General features: G+C 39.9%; 1 protein-coding gene across 1 annotated transcript; it reads right to left on the minus strand.

The window, feature by feature from the left end:
* Positions 1–1,506: 1,506 nt before the first annotated feature.
* Positions 1,507–14,560, minus strand: LOC309693533 (cathepsin Z). Its single transcript, XM_082512844.1, has 6 exons — positions 14,397–14,560; positions 11,513–11,670; positions 11,182–11,361; positions 7,832–7,982; positions 3,818–3,983; positions 1,507–3,628 (listed from the first exon to the last, which is right to left on the minus strand). Exons 1-6 carry the CDS (start codon positions 14,522–14,524, stop codon positions 3,515–3,517), a joined length of 897 nt encoding a protein of 298 aa, XP_082368970.1. The 5' UTR covers positions 14,525–14,560; the 3' UTR covers positions 1,507–3,514.
* Between the last annotated feature and the right edge of the window lie 967 nt (positions 14,561–15,527).

Genomic DNA, 15,527 nt, shown 5'->3' on the forward strand with positions numbered 1-15,527 from the left:
TCTCATCCACTTTCAAAACATCAAGATGCTCAGCTTGAGGCTTCTTAACACGGTCTCACTAAGCAGTGGGTGGCATGAAGGTGCTTGCATCAATCTTTTAAGCTGTCTGTGGATCCATTAGATATTGTAGAGAAAACAAAACCATCAAATCTATTCAGCAGAGGTTGAGCTATCCTGACTTATATTCTCTGGACTGCTCACTAGTAACAGATGAAATCAGCAGGTTATTTTTAAAAACTGGACACGTTCCTCCAGACTTCCAGAGAACATTATAAAACTGTGCTAACAGGCTGAGTTTTTACCATCCTTGTTATTGTTAAGCCTGTATACTGGGTGTCAGCCTGGTGCTATATTTATTGGGAAAATAAACAAGTTTAAAAAGTTCAAAACCCCTGAAATCAAAATACTGTGCTTCTAAATACATTTGTGCTTTGGTATCAACACAGAGGCTTTTCATTCCCAGGACAAAAAATTCATTGTTTTCACACCCTAACTAAGTGGCTCTATTAATTAATTTAGCATTTAATTTACATTTCTTTTTGTCTGGCAGTTGCTGAATTTAAAGATGCTGAGTTCAAGCCTCTGCAAAGGACCTAGAAAACATCCTGTTGTTCTTTTTGTAGTAATCCAAGTTGTTAAAAACCCCTAAATCCCCCCAAAACAGAGAACAATAATGGTAATGGCCCCGTTTACTTCACAGACCTGCACTAAAACACACCCTCCATTAGCTTAACAAATGAAGGCAGCAAGGACCATTTCCATGTGAATCACATTCATGTGGAAAATAAAAAGTGGCACAATTGCTCAACAGGATGCAGTTACAGTACTGTGACCAATCAGATTTGATTCATGTTAGTCTGGCTGGTCAGGCTCCAGACACTAATTAGAAGCCATTTATGCAGATGTTAGGTGGTGTATCAGAGGAAAAAATGTAATTGTAAACTAACCTCTCCACAGACCTGCCAATTCAGCTTCACTAAAAGTGAATTTAAATGTGAGTGACTCACCTCGCTTGCTGTTTGAGGGAATAAATAATTTCCTTAGAAATGTATGATAATATTTCTAAAGTGTAAAAAAAACAACCCACCAGCTTTTTGCAGCCTGAGATGTTTCAAGCTGACTTCGGGAGAAGGTCATCTGTCTAGGATAAAACTATTCAATTTATTTAATTGAAAAGGTCTGAATGCGGTTAAGCTCAAAGGTCACGATATGCAAACTGTACCACATATCGACTTAAATGTCTACAGTGAAAAGGTTTTACATTAAGCTTTCTCTAAAATGTGAAAAACGAATGAATAAAAGGAACAATAATGAGCTGAGTTAGATTAAAAGACTGATAGCATTGCATGGTAACAAAATCCAACAACCAGTGCGCGCGCGCGCGCACACACACACACACACACACACACACACACACACACACACAAATGTAAGTACTCTCCAATATGACAATGCCAGCTCTCAGAAAGGAGACTGTGTAACATGTTAATAAAAACTGAATGCAAATCTCCTAAACCCACATTTTATTCATAATAGAACATGGAAAACATGTCAAATGTTTAAACACAGTCATTTTACAATTTCATGAAAAATGTCGGATCATTTTGAAACTGATGACAGAATCAATGTTTGGGTCAGGACAGCAAAAGGCTGGAAAAGTAAGTGGTACTAAACAGAAGCAGCTGACTGAACATTTTGCAACTAGCAGGTCAGTAACATGATCGGGTGTAAAAAGGTTATCTTAGTGAGGCGGAGTTTCTCAGAAGTAAAGATGGGCAGAGGTTCACCAATCTGCAAAAATCTACCGTTGCAGAATAATGTTCCTCAACGTAAACTTGCAAAGACTTTGAATATCTATCATTAACAGTGCATAATATCAACAAATGATTCAGAGAATCTGGAGAAACCATCATGAGAACCACATGTGAACATGTGAATACTGCCATGTTCACTGAATCAAAGCTTTTTTTAAAAAGTGGACTGAGACAAGGTGGAAAACTGTTCTGTGGTCAGATGGATCAACTATTAGCAAGCACATTGTCATCAGTGGGGAGGAAGAGCCTCCTTTCAACAGGAAGTGATCTCCAGCAGAAGCAGGCTCAGTTTAGGGCAGCTTGGTGGCCCTATCAAGAGTGAAAGGAGGGGAGCTCCTTAAAGTAACACCAAAAGCTACACATTTAAATCACACACTGATCCTGCTCATGTCATAATGTAGCTCAGTAGTGTGTATAGTCCCCATGATCCTGTATGCTAACATCTGGGCATGCTCCTGATGCAGGTGGATGCTGTTTTGAAGGATCTCCTCCCAAACCTGGATCAGTGAACTTCTGGACAGTCTGTGGTGCTATTTGGTTGCATCAGATGTATAGATACCTAACATCAGGTTCTCAACTGGATTTAGGTCTGGGGAAGGCAAGTCAACGGCATCAGTGCCTTTATCCGAGATCTGCATACTCTGACCACACAGACAGGGTACAGTTCTGCACCAGTGTAACGTCTGGACCTGGAACGCAACAGCACCTGCCTGGAAAGCACTTTGGCTCAACTTCTGTTGTTGTAAAATTTGCTGTACAAATAAAAGTGACTCGACTTGATAATGACTGATGGTACTGCTAGCAAAGACATTTTACAATTTTGTTGAGTTTTCCTATGCTATTATCAGCCCATTTGGGCATTTTAAGAAGTAGACCACAAATTTGGTTCTATAAGAAAGAGTCCATCTTTAACTTTGAACTTTCTTCCAATCCCCTCACAATTTAAATATGTTTGAGGAGGTCCGAAGCAATCAGCGTCGACCACTTTACCACTCAGATTTTTGGCCCATTTATTTGCAAAGATCTGTGAATCTTTGATCAAACAGCTTAAATAAAATGTGCCAATGTTTAATGATACACTTTGTCATTTTTTTTAATGGAAACATGTTTAAGAGATTTTCAAGTCTCTCTAAGAGGGAAGCTTAGGGGTTAATAAGTGATTCCTTTATATGTTTTTAGCTGTATCTAAACCATCGACAAATATCTTGTTGCTACCGACCGTGTCTGAACTTGATCCTCAGACAACCTGTAAAGGCTGAAAATCCTAAATGGAAGACTTTCTTTAAGCTGGTAGTGCTGATGACAGATAAGAGCTCAAAATGCGTTCTTCCTGCTCTTAAATAAACACTAAGAAGTATACTTAGTGAGAGCCGGTAGTGTCTGTACATGTTTAAGATTCTGAGCTGAGTGCACTGCGACTTTGTAATACTGTTTATTTTATGCAGAAACCAAAGTGCATAAATAACATGTTGTGATTGAGGTTTTTTTACAGGAAGATGTTACCAAACAATTTCTTGGATTGAACTAGCTTCAGGACATTACTGCTTTCAGCCAAGAAGCACTTTCAAAAAATAAACCCACATTAAACAGCAAATTGTTGTTTGCACATGTTGATTTTAGTACACAGAAGGAAAGCGTTCCCTAAAGTTTCCAAACTATCCACAGTTATTTCAGTAAGATTGATCACCTTAATTAAGCACCTATGTTACAATAGGGTCTCCATATGCACAGTTTTTCTCAATACCCAGGTTGAACCAGTTGCCTTTTCCTCCTTTAAATGCACTGGTGACAATTCTCGCCCAGCCGTGTTCTCCCTAAAAGGAAGAAAACAAAACAGCATTATTTACTCTGACTGCAAGTCTGAGAAATTAAAAAGTCTTAAAAAAATCAAACAAACATTTTCTGCTTCAGCTCAGCCAAAACAAAATTAATAAGAACTTGTGAATTTAGTTTACAGAGCTCATTAAGCTCGGAGTAAGCACAAGCTGTCGTGAAATACCAACCCAGAACTCTCCCCAGGAGTTCCTGACGATCCAGTACTCGATCCCATCTTCGCCCACGCCCCACCCAGCCACAGACACGATGTGATTTGGCAGAGAGAGAGGGTGAAACTCGGAGAAAATCCCTCCGGAGTATCGCTCCAGGCCTTCAGTCGCCATCAATGCACAGCTGAAAGACAAGAATTCATGCCTTTTATGTTGCCATTTTCTTTCATTACTGAAATGTAATGCTAAATCTTAGATGGAACCGTTACGTGGGCTCAAATTACGGTCATTTTTAGCTATGCGTCGGCTTTTAAAGCGGGCTCAAAATTTGTACTTGCATCTTAAGTGTGTATTATGCATTGTGAGAACTTTAAGTGCAAAGTTTTGTTCGCAGTCTTCTGCTTTGAATCTGCAGTCAAATGTTAATAAATACAGTTTTTCTCGATGGACCTTTCCTTGCATAGATATTATTACATCCTTTGACACATTAAAGGTGAGACATTATGCTTATTTTCAGCTCCATATTTTTCCTTGTTGCAGCTCCCCAGGTCATGCACTGTTTGAAATAAACACTTTTTGCGGCATTTGAGTTTTGGATTTTTGTTTTCATTTCATTTCATTTGTTGTCATCTTGACCTTCAGCTCTTGGATTTTTGAATTTTAGCTCCTGTCTGGATTTCAATGCTTTTCTAGTTTTGACTCGTGTGTGTGTGTGTGAGTTTTTGGGTTCCTGTTTCGACTTTTTTCTGATACTACTGTATTTCAGTTCTTCCCCTTATTTTATTCTTATTCTGTGTTCCTCTAGTTTTATTTATGTGCTGTGCTTTCTGTGTATCCCTGACTTTGTGTTTATTGGCTATCATTCATGTCTGGTTGTTCGTTGCCTTCGATTATTGCCTGTTTTCCTGTGAAGTCTAGTTTTCCGTGGTGTATAGTTTTACTTCATGCCTTTTCTCTCCTTTGTGATGGTCTACTCTGCTCCGGTTACTTTCACCTGCAGTTAATTGGGCTTTATTTACTAATATGTGTTTGGGAACGTTCTCAGCCTCTGCAAAAAATCAAGAGTGTATGCAAAATTACAGCTGGATTAGTAAAACATGCACACTGACGTATTTTGTTGTTAACACCATGCATTCATTTTCAAATATATATATATATTTATATTTGCATATATTTACATTAATGTATATTTGCATATATAAAATTTAACTCGTCTTCTTCTACTTTTAGTTGCTGATTTGTAAGTTAAGTTTAAGTTATTCACGAAAATTTAAATCACACTGTATCTAATTCTGACATTACACATGAGCCTTAGTTTAACTGATTTATAATTTCCTTCTTTGTTTTCTAACCCTGGTTTCTGGAAAGCACTTTGTAAAGCTGGTTTTGAAAAGTGCTACACCTAATTGTTATTATATGAAAGATTTGCTTCTACTTGTTTGTACAGAGAAACATGTTTACTTCCAAGTGAAGCAGAAAATGTTGGTGATGTCAGAGCGTATCCTGCACCGCTAAAGCAAGAAAGCAGGAAAAAGCCTGAGTAATAATGTCTGAGTAGTTAGAAATGGCACAGCTTTCCAAAATGTTTCCACCAGAGTTATGACACTATAAAAAAATGCGAGGACTGTCCGAAATAACGGACGTTGAGAATATCATCTATATTCTCCAGAATTCTCTGGAATATGTGGGACAGTGCCAAGAAATTAGACTGTATTTTGGGGTTTACTGTGTTTAACTGTATATAATAATAAGTAATTATTTAAATAACTAAATAATGACCAAAAAATTGTAGTATTCAATTCAAATTATAGACATGTGTTACATTTTATAAGACAGCCAGGCCTTCATCATTTATTCATTTGCTTGGTCAGAGGGACTTTTAAATTTGCTCACGGAGTACGAACAAATTCAGGCCCTAAAATATTAATGACTAGCATCCACACACTGTGTGAATAAGGCACAATGTTTCCTCCTGCGTGCTGCACACACCTGTGTGCTATTGTTCAGTTATTTCTGTGCGCATATATAGACACTTAATGGTCACTTAATTAGGTACACTTTGCGAGTGCTGGCTTGGATCCCCTTTTGCCTTCAGGACTGCTTTAATTCTCTGAGGCACAGATTCAACAACATTTCTCAGTGATTTTGGTTCATATTGACGTAATAGCATCACACTGTTATTGCAGATTTGTTGGCTCCACATTCATTACATAATCTCTTCTGGGATTAAAGTATTCTGATTCTGATGATGTGACTCTCTCTTTCCATCACATCCCAAATGTGCTCTTTTGCATTGAGATCTGGTGACTGTGGAGATCATTTGAATACAAATGTTACGTCATGTTCAAGAAACCAGTTTGAGATGATTTCATGGCTTGTTATCCTGCTGGACACAGTCATCTTCAGTGTTTCTAAATACCACAGCCTTCAGCAGGTCATCTTGACCATGTCAGTGTCCCTAAATGGATTGAGCGGCTGATTAGATATTGCGGCCTAAAGTAATCCTACTGTTGATCTGTATATTCTAGCTTTTAAAATTTTTGCTTCAGTTTGACTTTTTCCCCCAATGTTCCAACATGTCCTGTTCCTTTGGGTTGTATCCATATCACCACTCACAACAGTAAAAAGCACATTCATAATTTTAACAGTATATGCATGACATAAAATAAAGAAAGGCATAATAAGTCTCCTTTAATTAACTTGAAATTCTCTTGCAATGTTTTCACAGTTTTCCCAGCCCCTGTAGTTTAATCATTTGAGCCTTTTCATCATATGCAGATCCAACTGCGCCTGTGATTCAAGTACCAATCACCCTGCTGTCTTAATGGACAGGCGCCCAGTCTGGATGACCATTTAGCAAACGCACCTTGTTGCTGTCACCTTATTTAAATGCAGTATAGATGCTACTCAGTGCTTTTAATATGAGCAGTCTGCCTCTTGGATCACAGTTGTAAGCCAGTACTTTTAATTTGAAATTATTTTAACAGCCTTAAGCAAGTACTGTTTGTTCTGAGGCACTTGTTCTGGTTCCTGGAAACTTTGCCAGGCGTCGCTTACCCCGCTGCTCACTCACACCCCCACAGTTAGTTAAGTTATTCTGTTAAGACACAGGGTACTATTTGGACGGGGAGCACAGTTCGTTAGCTGTTAGCAGCAGTCAGCAGAGATACTCAGACCTCCAGTCATAGGCTCCAACTCATTCAGGGGAGACATAATCTCTCCAAATTATGCCTCAAGATCTCCTCCCAGTCCTGCTGTGACACTTGAACCAGAAGACATCCTAGCTAGATTTCCATGTTAGATTATTTGATGACTCTAAACTAAGTCCTGTACGTCTACATGAATGGGTAGATGGGTAAAAGACCTGTATGAATCCATTTACATATTAACTTGTTACTGTAACCATTTTGCTGGTTAATAAATACCTTTACTGAACTTCACACTCTTTGCCTTAGCTGAGCAGGGACGTGACAGTGATACACACCTACATGCCCAAAATCTTGTTTTAATTTTATTAAGGCTCTTAGGTATCAACTATTTAAAAAAAACGTTGAATAGTTCTTATCTGCAGATATTACAACAGCACAATGGAAACTCTTAAAGACCCTGTTAATACTGCATGATTTAATTTAAAGATAATGTAAAGCTGTCAGAGCCAAACCACTAAAAGACTAACAGCTGATGTAAGATGTAAACTCTAAAGGGACACAAAACGCTCAGCTGAGTTTATCAAAGTGGATTCAAGGTGAAATTTAATATACTGTATATATACACATACAGGTCTGATTTTTTTTCAATACTTAATGGCATTCAATTTGACTTTAAGATTTCTCTGAGTGTAAAAAAGAATGACACTCGTTGCTGTTATCTTTCTCCAAGGTTTTAAGAATCATTAAATAGTCATTCACTGAAAAAAAAACTTCCCTAAGAGAACAGCTTCTCTGTGAAAATCTCAGGCAGTGTATCCTCCCTCATACAGGAGAAGTAGGTGGATGAAAAGTGAGAAATGACTTTGAGGATGACTTACTCTACCTGATGGGTCCGCCGGTGAAAATTTCAGCTTTCATCTCATCTCTTCCAGAAACTTCTCCGTAGTCTCCGACTTTCCACGCGGTGTAGTTCTTCACAACAGCGCACGACTCAAAGAAGGAGCACGTGCCGCACTGGTTAAACAGCTCGCACTCTACAACAAATGAAGAAGATGATTTAAAGTTCAGTGAGCGCTCAGTTTGCTCCTGATTCAACTGCTTGTTAATGCTACTGTCTAATCAGCCGGTCACATAGCAGCAACTCAATGCATTTAGGCGTGTAGACATGGTCAAAACGACCTGCTAAATGCCAAACTGACCATTACAAAAAGGTGATTTAAGTGACTCTGAATGTGGCGTGGCTTCGATGCCAGACTGCTGATCTCTAATTTTACTAAGTTGAGAATTATGTCAGTTACATTTTTCCTCAAAACAGCGAACATGTCAAGACTTACCATGTTAAAACTAGTGATTTAAAATATGCTAGGACTTCACTAGAATTGCATCTCAAAACTAGACAGATAGCTACTCTAAAGGCCCAGAATTGTGGACACCAAGCTGTTGCATTCATATATGAAAGCAGAATATCTCCTTACAATAATCTGCTGCTTTAATCGCCTCCACTCTCTCTCTCTCTCCATATTTTGGAGTCTGGTTGTACAGATTTTTGTTCCTGTTCAGCTACAAGAGCATCAGTAAGATCGGCCACGCACAGTAAGCTGGCAGTAAGAATTGGCTCCCAGTCCGTATTACAGTGAAGAGCCCATCTCGCTTTCTTCATCACTGATTGCTTTCCATCTTTGTCACTTCTTGTCTTCCCGACCGAGTTCACCTGATCGTGCCGTCTGCTCCCCGCCATGTGGCAGCAGTTCCAGAAAGAGGAGTTTATGCTTCTTTTTCACAGGAACTTTACTCATCCTCATCGCTTTATGATGGAAAACTGAAACTAACATCACTTGTTGAGATGTAATCTTGCTTTTGCTGTTTCGCAGCGCTGTTTAAAATCTCTATTACAATACCACCACTAAAAAAAAAATAGTGCACTGAAACTGTATACTACATCCACTGACTGAGAACACGGCGAACTGGCCTGTCAATGTATTATCATAAGGAGTCGTTAGACTTTGAGCTAATGTGAATTTCTTTAAGAGTTACGGTACTGCTGGTGAGCATAACGCCTCTGAGATGTCTCTCCATGCAGTGGCTGCTCAAGCTGCAGGACTTACCACCAGAATCACATACGTGTCTAACTATAGTATTACAGAGAATGGTCGCAATACCATGGCAGCAATACTCTAAGTAGCTCAATATTTTAAGATGAGCTTTTAACACAATGGGGCAGCTGTTTTAAAAACATTTGTATATGATATCATAGTTTCAGTGTAAAACAGAATATGTCCTGTGTGTACAATGCACAAAAATAGGCACTGAGGTTTCCAAACCCTCAAACATGGGGATGATGTTCTGCTGTGCATTAAGACATAATTGTGAATACTGCTACATAATTATGTGCTGGGTAACACATCTATGCAGTGTCCAAAATGTACCAGCAGTTTGGGGGGATGGTACTAGTTTAATGGTTTCATTAATTCTCTGTGTTCCTGAATAAATGCCCAGCATGCCAGTCAACCTTTTCCTCTGAACCGTTTATTTAAGAGGCTTCATGTCAGAGCGCCGTGCAGGCGGGTCAGGACAAGCATTTCTTCAGAGGCACAGGTGCAGCACCATTGTGCTTGAACAACAAAGAGAGAGTGAGATCATTTCAACAGGCCCTTTAAGGACACAGAGGTGGGTCGAAGCTTTGCACTTTTTCCATTTGCCTCTTTTTTCCCAGTATTTTTGAACCCTCATAACGTCAAGAATAAAGACAATTTCAGGGCTGACACCTCATATTTAAGCTCTGTTATAAACTGCAACCAACTCAATTTTACACCCAATCCAAACGATCCAAACTCCAAACCATCAATATCATGATATATGTCACAGTCACAGTTTCTGGAGAAAGCTACCAAAGCTGAATTCTGGGTAAACTTTCAAAGTCACACTTACAAATCAACACGTGGGATATTTTGTGTCAGTCAGGTAAGCTGGCATGGTCACAGAGAAAAGAATTTACTTTGCTCAAGTACTTGCTTTATTCTGTGGCAGTGTGATGGGTCTCTTATCAACTGCTTCATATTTTGTAGAGCCACCTGCGAGCTAATTTTAGCCCAGCGATGGTGATGAGGCCAGTTGCTGGAGCTCAGAAAGGTTTTCTGCTGGTTTTGCAGTGCAGTGTTGAGCTTCTACTTTCTCCATTTCCTCCTGCCTCTGCCTCCTGTTGCTCTTTCTCTGCAGTCACGTTAGCATCACTCTTTACCTCTCAGAGATAGTTATTGTCTTTTGTTACTTTCAGCTTAACTTTGAAGTTTATTTTGGCATGTGTCTTGTTTTAGTTTTGCTTCCTGTTCCTTTGTGATTGTCTGCTCTGCCCTCATCACCTTCACCTGTGTCTAGCCACCACTCATCCCTCTGTGAATGCTGTCAACGCCCTCCTTTGTCAGCACTTCTTCAGTCTGTAGGTTTCTTTTTGTTTTTACAATAGCTTAACAACAGCTTTTTTTATTTATTTACCTGCTTCTGCATCATGAATTTGGAAGCTCCTCTCTAATGTGTTGCTGACAACAGAGAGCATGTAAATTGGACAAAGCCATCACTCAAAGGGGAATTTAACACGTTTGTTCCCGGTCATGTGGTGGAAAACATTTTATCACTGTCAACTAGCTATGCAAAAAATTCAGGGGACTCCTAATATACAGTAGGCTACAGACCAACATCATGAGGCTTTGTTGAGATGGGTCTGGAACCTACGCTCAGATTTTAGATATCACCCTGGGTCAACACACCTGAATCAAATGATTAGTTCATTACCAGGTTTCTGGAGAACTTCAAGACATGTTGATGAGGTCATTTAGTCATTTAAATCAGTTATGTTGGATCAAGAACACATCTAAAACCTGCAGGAAACCGGCCCTTGAGGCCTGGAGTTCGACACCTGTGCTCTAGCCCCACCCCCACAACCCTGAATTTAATAAGTTGATCAGATCTAGCTGACATTGAGTGAAAGGTGGGTTATGACCAGGTTAGATTGCCAGTCTATCACAGCGTAACACAGAGAGACAACTGCAGCCTCACCTAAAGTGTAATTTACAATCAGACCTCAGCAGTTAATGCAATAATAGATTACTTTTAAATGCCAGTAATCTTAAGTAACATCATCCAATTCTGATTGGAGCTAATCAAAAGGAAATATGGCCTTTGATGAAAAACAAACAAACAAACAAACAAACAAAATATAACTCAGTATTTCTTTACTTTGGTTTTTGGCTTGGTAGTTGTTGCAGGTTTCATCAGGAATGCCACTTTCGTGCGCGTAGGCGTAGACTCTCAGGTGATCGCCTCCGTAACAGGAACCTGCCCTCCCGCAGTCTATCACGTTCTGCACGGAGAGGTACGCCGATGGCCACGCTCCTCCACGCTTGACGTTGATGCGGTCTTAGACAAAAAGAACGACACACATTAGCAGGAGCCGGTGGATGCTTCTCCACTTACCACTAAATTTAGTCATTTTCATTTCACATGACAATATGCCCTCTAGCCGTATCGCTATTATCATTTTCCTCCATCCCGCTGTTGTCATGGTTACCAGCTAGCGCACTGGTGGCTCCCATGGCCCAGCAGGAGCCACAGTACTGGGGGATGTGTTGGTTCCTCGTGACGCTCACATAATTCTTCCCATCGATGTTCCTCCAGTCCCATGACGGAGGAAGCTTCAACACCTCTACATGCGGCCGGGCCTGCGTCCTAAACAAAGGGGAGTGATGAGCAGCTGTAATTATTGTTATTAAAGCGAGCACAGATGTTTTCACTTGTCTGACTAATATCATCCCCTCTCGGGAGTGTGTGGGTAGTGTAACTGCTGTGACTGACTGACATTTCCTGTGGGTGCTAATAGCCGGACAGGACATTTGCATGTCTGTGCGGTGATATCCGTCCCTGCTGAGCACAAAGTTCAGCAAGCATGTTATCTCACTTCAGATGATTTTGCACCAGTTGTCAAATTTTGTGCAATTACAGATAATCAGACGTGGCTTTGTATTATCCATCCATCCATCCATTCGCTTCCGCTTATCCTTTTCAGGGTCGCGGGGGGCGCTGGAGCCTATCCCAGCTGTCATAGGGCGAGAGGAGGGGTACACCCTGGACAGGTCGCCAGTCTGTCGCAGGGCTAACACATAGGGACAGACAACCATTCACGCTGACATTCACTCGCACATTCACACCTAGTGACAATTTAGATTAATCAATTAACCTATCCCCACAAGCTGCATGTCTTTGGACGGTGGGAGGAAGCCGGAGTACCCGGAGAGAACCCACGCAAACACGGGGAGAACATGCAAACTCCACACAGAAAGACCCCGGCCTGATGGAGGAATTGAACTCAGGACCTTCTTGCTGTGCGGCAACAGTGCTAACCACCGTGCCACCGTGCTGCCCCTTTGTATTAATTTAATGGAATTTTATGTTTTTTTGACCAAAAAAATGTTAGTTTGTTCCCTCTGCATATCAAGAAATGTATTTGAACTCTCAATGATACTTCTCAGTTTGCAAAGTTGTGGTTTTTTTTTTTTTTATCAAGCCCTGCTGTTTAATGGAGAACTTAATGGAAATGGGTATCTCACTGCTACTTTGTTTATTATAATAAAGCCTGTGGTGAAAAGTACTAAAGTGCAGTTTTAAGGTGCAATTTTAACTGTTTATACTGGCAAAGGAAGTATTGTACATCTCCTATTATGTCTCAAATTAAACCTTGACATAATACTCTAGTAAAACAAGAAATTGGTAAAGAGTAAACGTTCTATTCATTTTTGCTTGCACACTCCCTAAAAATTTGCTTCTGTTTTTTTAATAACTATGTGAAGTTAATTAAGTTACCATTTTTTCCATGTAACGACACACAAAGCTCCACATTTATCAGCTACAGCAGTAAAGTAAATCTCTAAATGATGCAACAACATTGTAAGAAATGTCTCATAACATTTCCAATCATAAGATTTCAATTCTTCTTCTTCTGCTGCTGTCTTTAGGAGTCAGCACAGCAGATCACCGGCCTCTGTCTCACCCTATCTGTAACACCCTCCTCTGTGGCACCAACCCTCTGTATGTCCTCCTTCACTACATTCATGAATCTTCTCTGCGGTCTTCTTGTCCACCTGCCTGGAAGATCCCTTTTCAACATCCTTTAAACAATTCATAACTCTTCTGCACACGTTCAAACCATCTCAGCCTTGTACTCATGTCTAATCCTGCCCATTCTGGTCACTCACAGTGAAACTCATAACATTTTCCATTCCTCCACCTTGAGATTTTTTGACAGTGACATGCGAATTGTGTATGTATTTTAAATTAAAAATTAAACACATGCAATCTGTGTAGATTACAGGTGTCGGACTGATCATGTGAGGACCAAACAGGACTTAGTTACACTTTCCCATCTCCCTCATTAGGTAAAGATTGTTTCACAGTCTTGTAATAGTCACTATTCTTTGCATGTGTGTATTCCCTTTTTCTGCTGTAACAACTCTTCAAACCTTTAGCCTTTGTTCACCTGCTGTTCTGCATATTTGTAGTGATGAATCCTTCGATCATCTTTTTGAGGTTTCTTGTGAGCGTATGTTGAGTTAACCAGACACTGGTGGCCCAGTTTTAATTTCTGTGTGATTTGGTAATAAAAAAAACACAGAAACTGGAACACAGGCCACCCCTGTTATGATTTATGATTTAACTACATTTAACTACAAATAGTTTTATATTTTCTAATTAGCTTTTTTATGACTGGGTTCAGAGTGTTTGTTTCAGTGTTGCAGTCTTTATTATGTGGAGTGTATTTGTTAGAAGAATAAATCCATAATAGGAACCACAACACTTTGTGGAAGCAGCCATTCAGACATCCCAGCTCTCGACACATTCACAGACGCCTCGTCAGGCAGGTTGTGCTGATAAATCCAACCAAATGAACAAAAAATACTAAATAATTTCCCCCAAAAAAACTACATTTAAAATGTTATGTTAGTTGTGAAATTTTTCCGAAGTCTACTCCTATTTCTACTTTAGTGACTAAAGTGGTTTTTTTTAAACATATACCTTTTAGTGTAGCTTTAGTGATAATATTGCTATATCTAAATATATAAGCTTAGTTTCAAGGAAAACCCTAGTACTGTACACGTAAAACAATACACGTCATTGGGAGAAAACATATTTTTGAGATTGCACCAAAGTACTGAAGTACAGAAAAGTATCCCGGAACTCACTTTGATACTCATGTTAATACGTTTTTATTTAATTAATACGTTAACGTTATATTACTACACTAAGGACACTAAGACGAGTAATTACCATATTAAGAGACGCTGCAGCCAACTTTTAGGATAAGGAAGGCTGCCAGAGTTCCTATTTCTGAGCTAGTTTAGCTCCTCTCTGAGCTCACGTGAGTACCTGTGTGACTGCTGGAGGTCGAAATCTTCACCTACCTGACAAAGTCCGGCCTGTGGTCTCTAATGGGTTTATAACACGGTTCGGTGAGAAGCCTGGAGGCGCTAAACTGCTGTGAAAAAGATGCTAAACAAAACAGCAGACATGCAAAATTTGTAGCCGCCATGTTGGCCCCGCCCCTTTCCTCTGACGCAGTGACGCGATCACAGACAGCCCCCTGTCGGCTCGAGAGAGCACTGTTCACTCCCTGTGAACACAATAGATGGATATATACATATAATATATATACATATACACATACACATATTATATATATATATATATATATATATATATATATATATATATATATACACATATAATATAAAAATGTACATATATTGTGTCATTGTTGCATTTTAGAAGACATGTTTGTGTAAGGGGCGATCGTGGCTCAAGAGTAATCGGAGTAATCGCCTTGTAATCGGAAGGTTGCCGGTTCGAGCCCCAGCTTGGACAGTCTCGGTCGTTGTGTCCTTGGGCAAGACACTTCACCCGTTGCCTACTGGTGGTGGTCAGAGGGCCTGGTGGCGCCAGTGTCCGGCAGCCTCGCCTCTGTCAGTGCGCCCCAGGGTGGCTGTGGCTACAATGTAGCTTGCTATCACCAGTGTGTGAATGGGTGGATGACTGGATATGTAAAGCGCTTTGGGGTCCTTAGGGACTAGAAAAGCGCTATATAAATACAGGCCATTTACCATAACTGACTTTTAACTGTATGGTTATCAGTCAGTTCTTTTCTTAAGACATGTGACAACACACTGAAGCAGGCTTTTAAGTGGCTCACTACCTAACAAAAATCACAAATGACTGCTCTCTTTTCAGGCAATAACAATAAACCAACAAGCATTTCTGCAGTGGCATAATTAGCATCCTTAAGCTATTATAGGGACCTGTTCTGTTCATTTCAGCACCACTTCTTTATTCTTTGACACCACAGAGTAGCTTGTTTTAACAGTTCACTACTCTTTTTCAGGTTAAAGTGAGCCTTGGGTGCAGTCCTCTTAATCTGTCCTCCATCAAAAACAAAGCTGCTCTCCCTTCTTCTGATAGATTTCCAGCAGAAGTCTAAATCAAACTCAACAGTATAACAGAAAATAAAGGCAACAATAATGGGTTTAATACTGTTAATT

This window comes from Aulonocara stuartgranti (genome assembly GCF_965226115.1).
Source record: "Aulonocara stuartgranti genome assembly, chromosome: 18".
In the NCBI taxonomy this organism is placed as follows: domain Eukaryota; kingdom Metazoa; phylum Chordata; class Actinopteri; order Cichliformes; family Cichlidae; genus Aulonocara; species Aulonocara stuartgranti.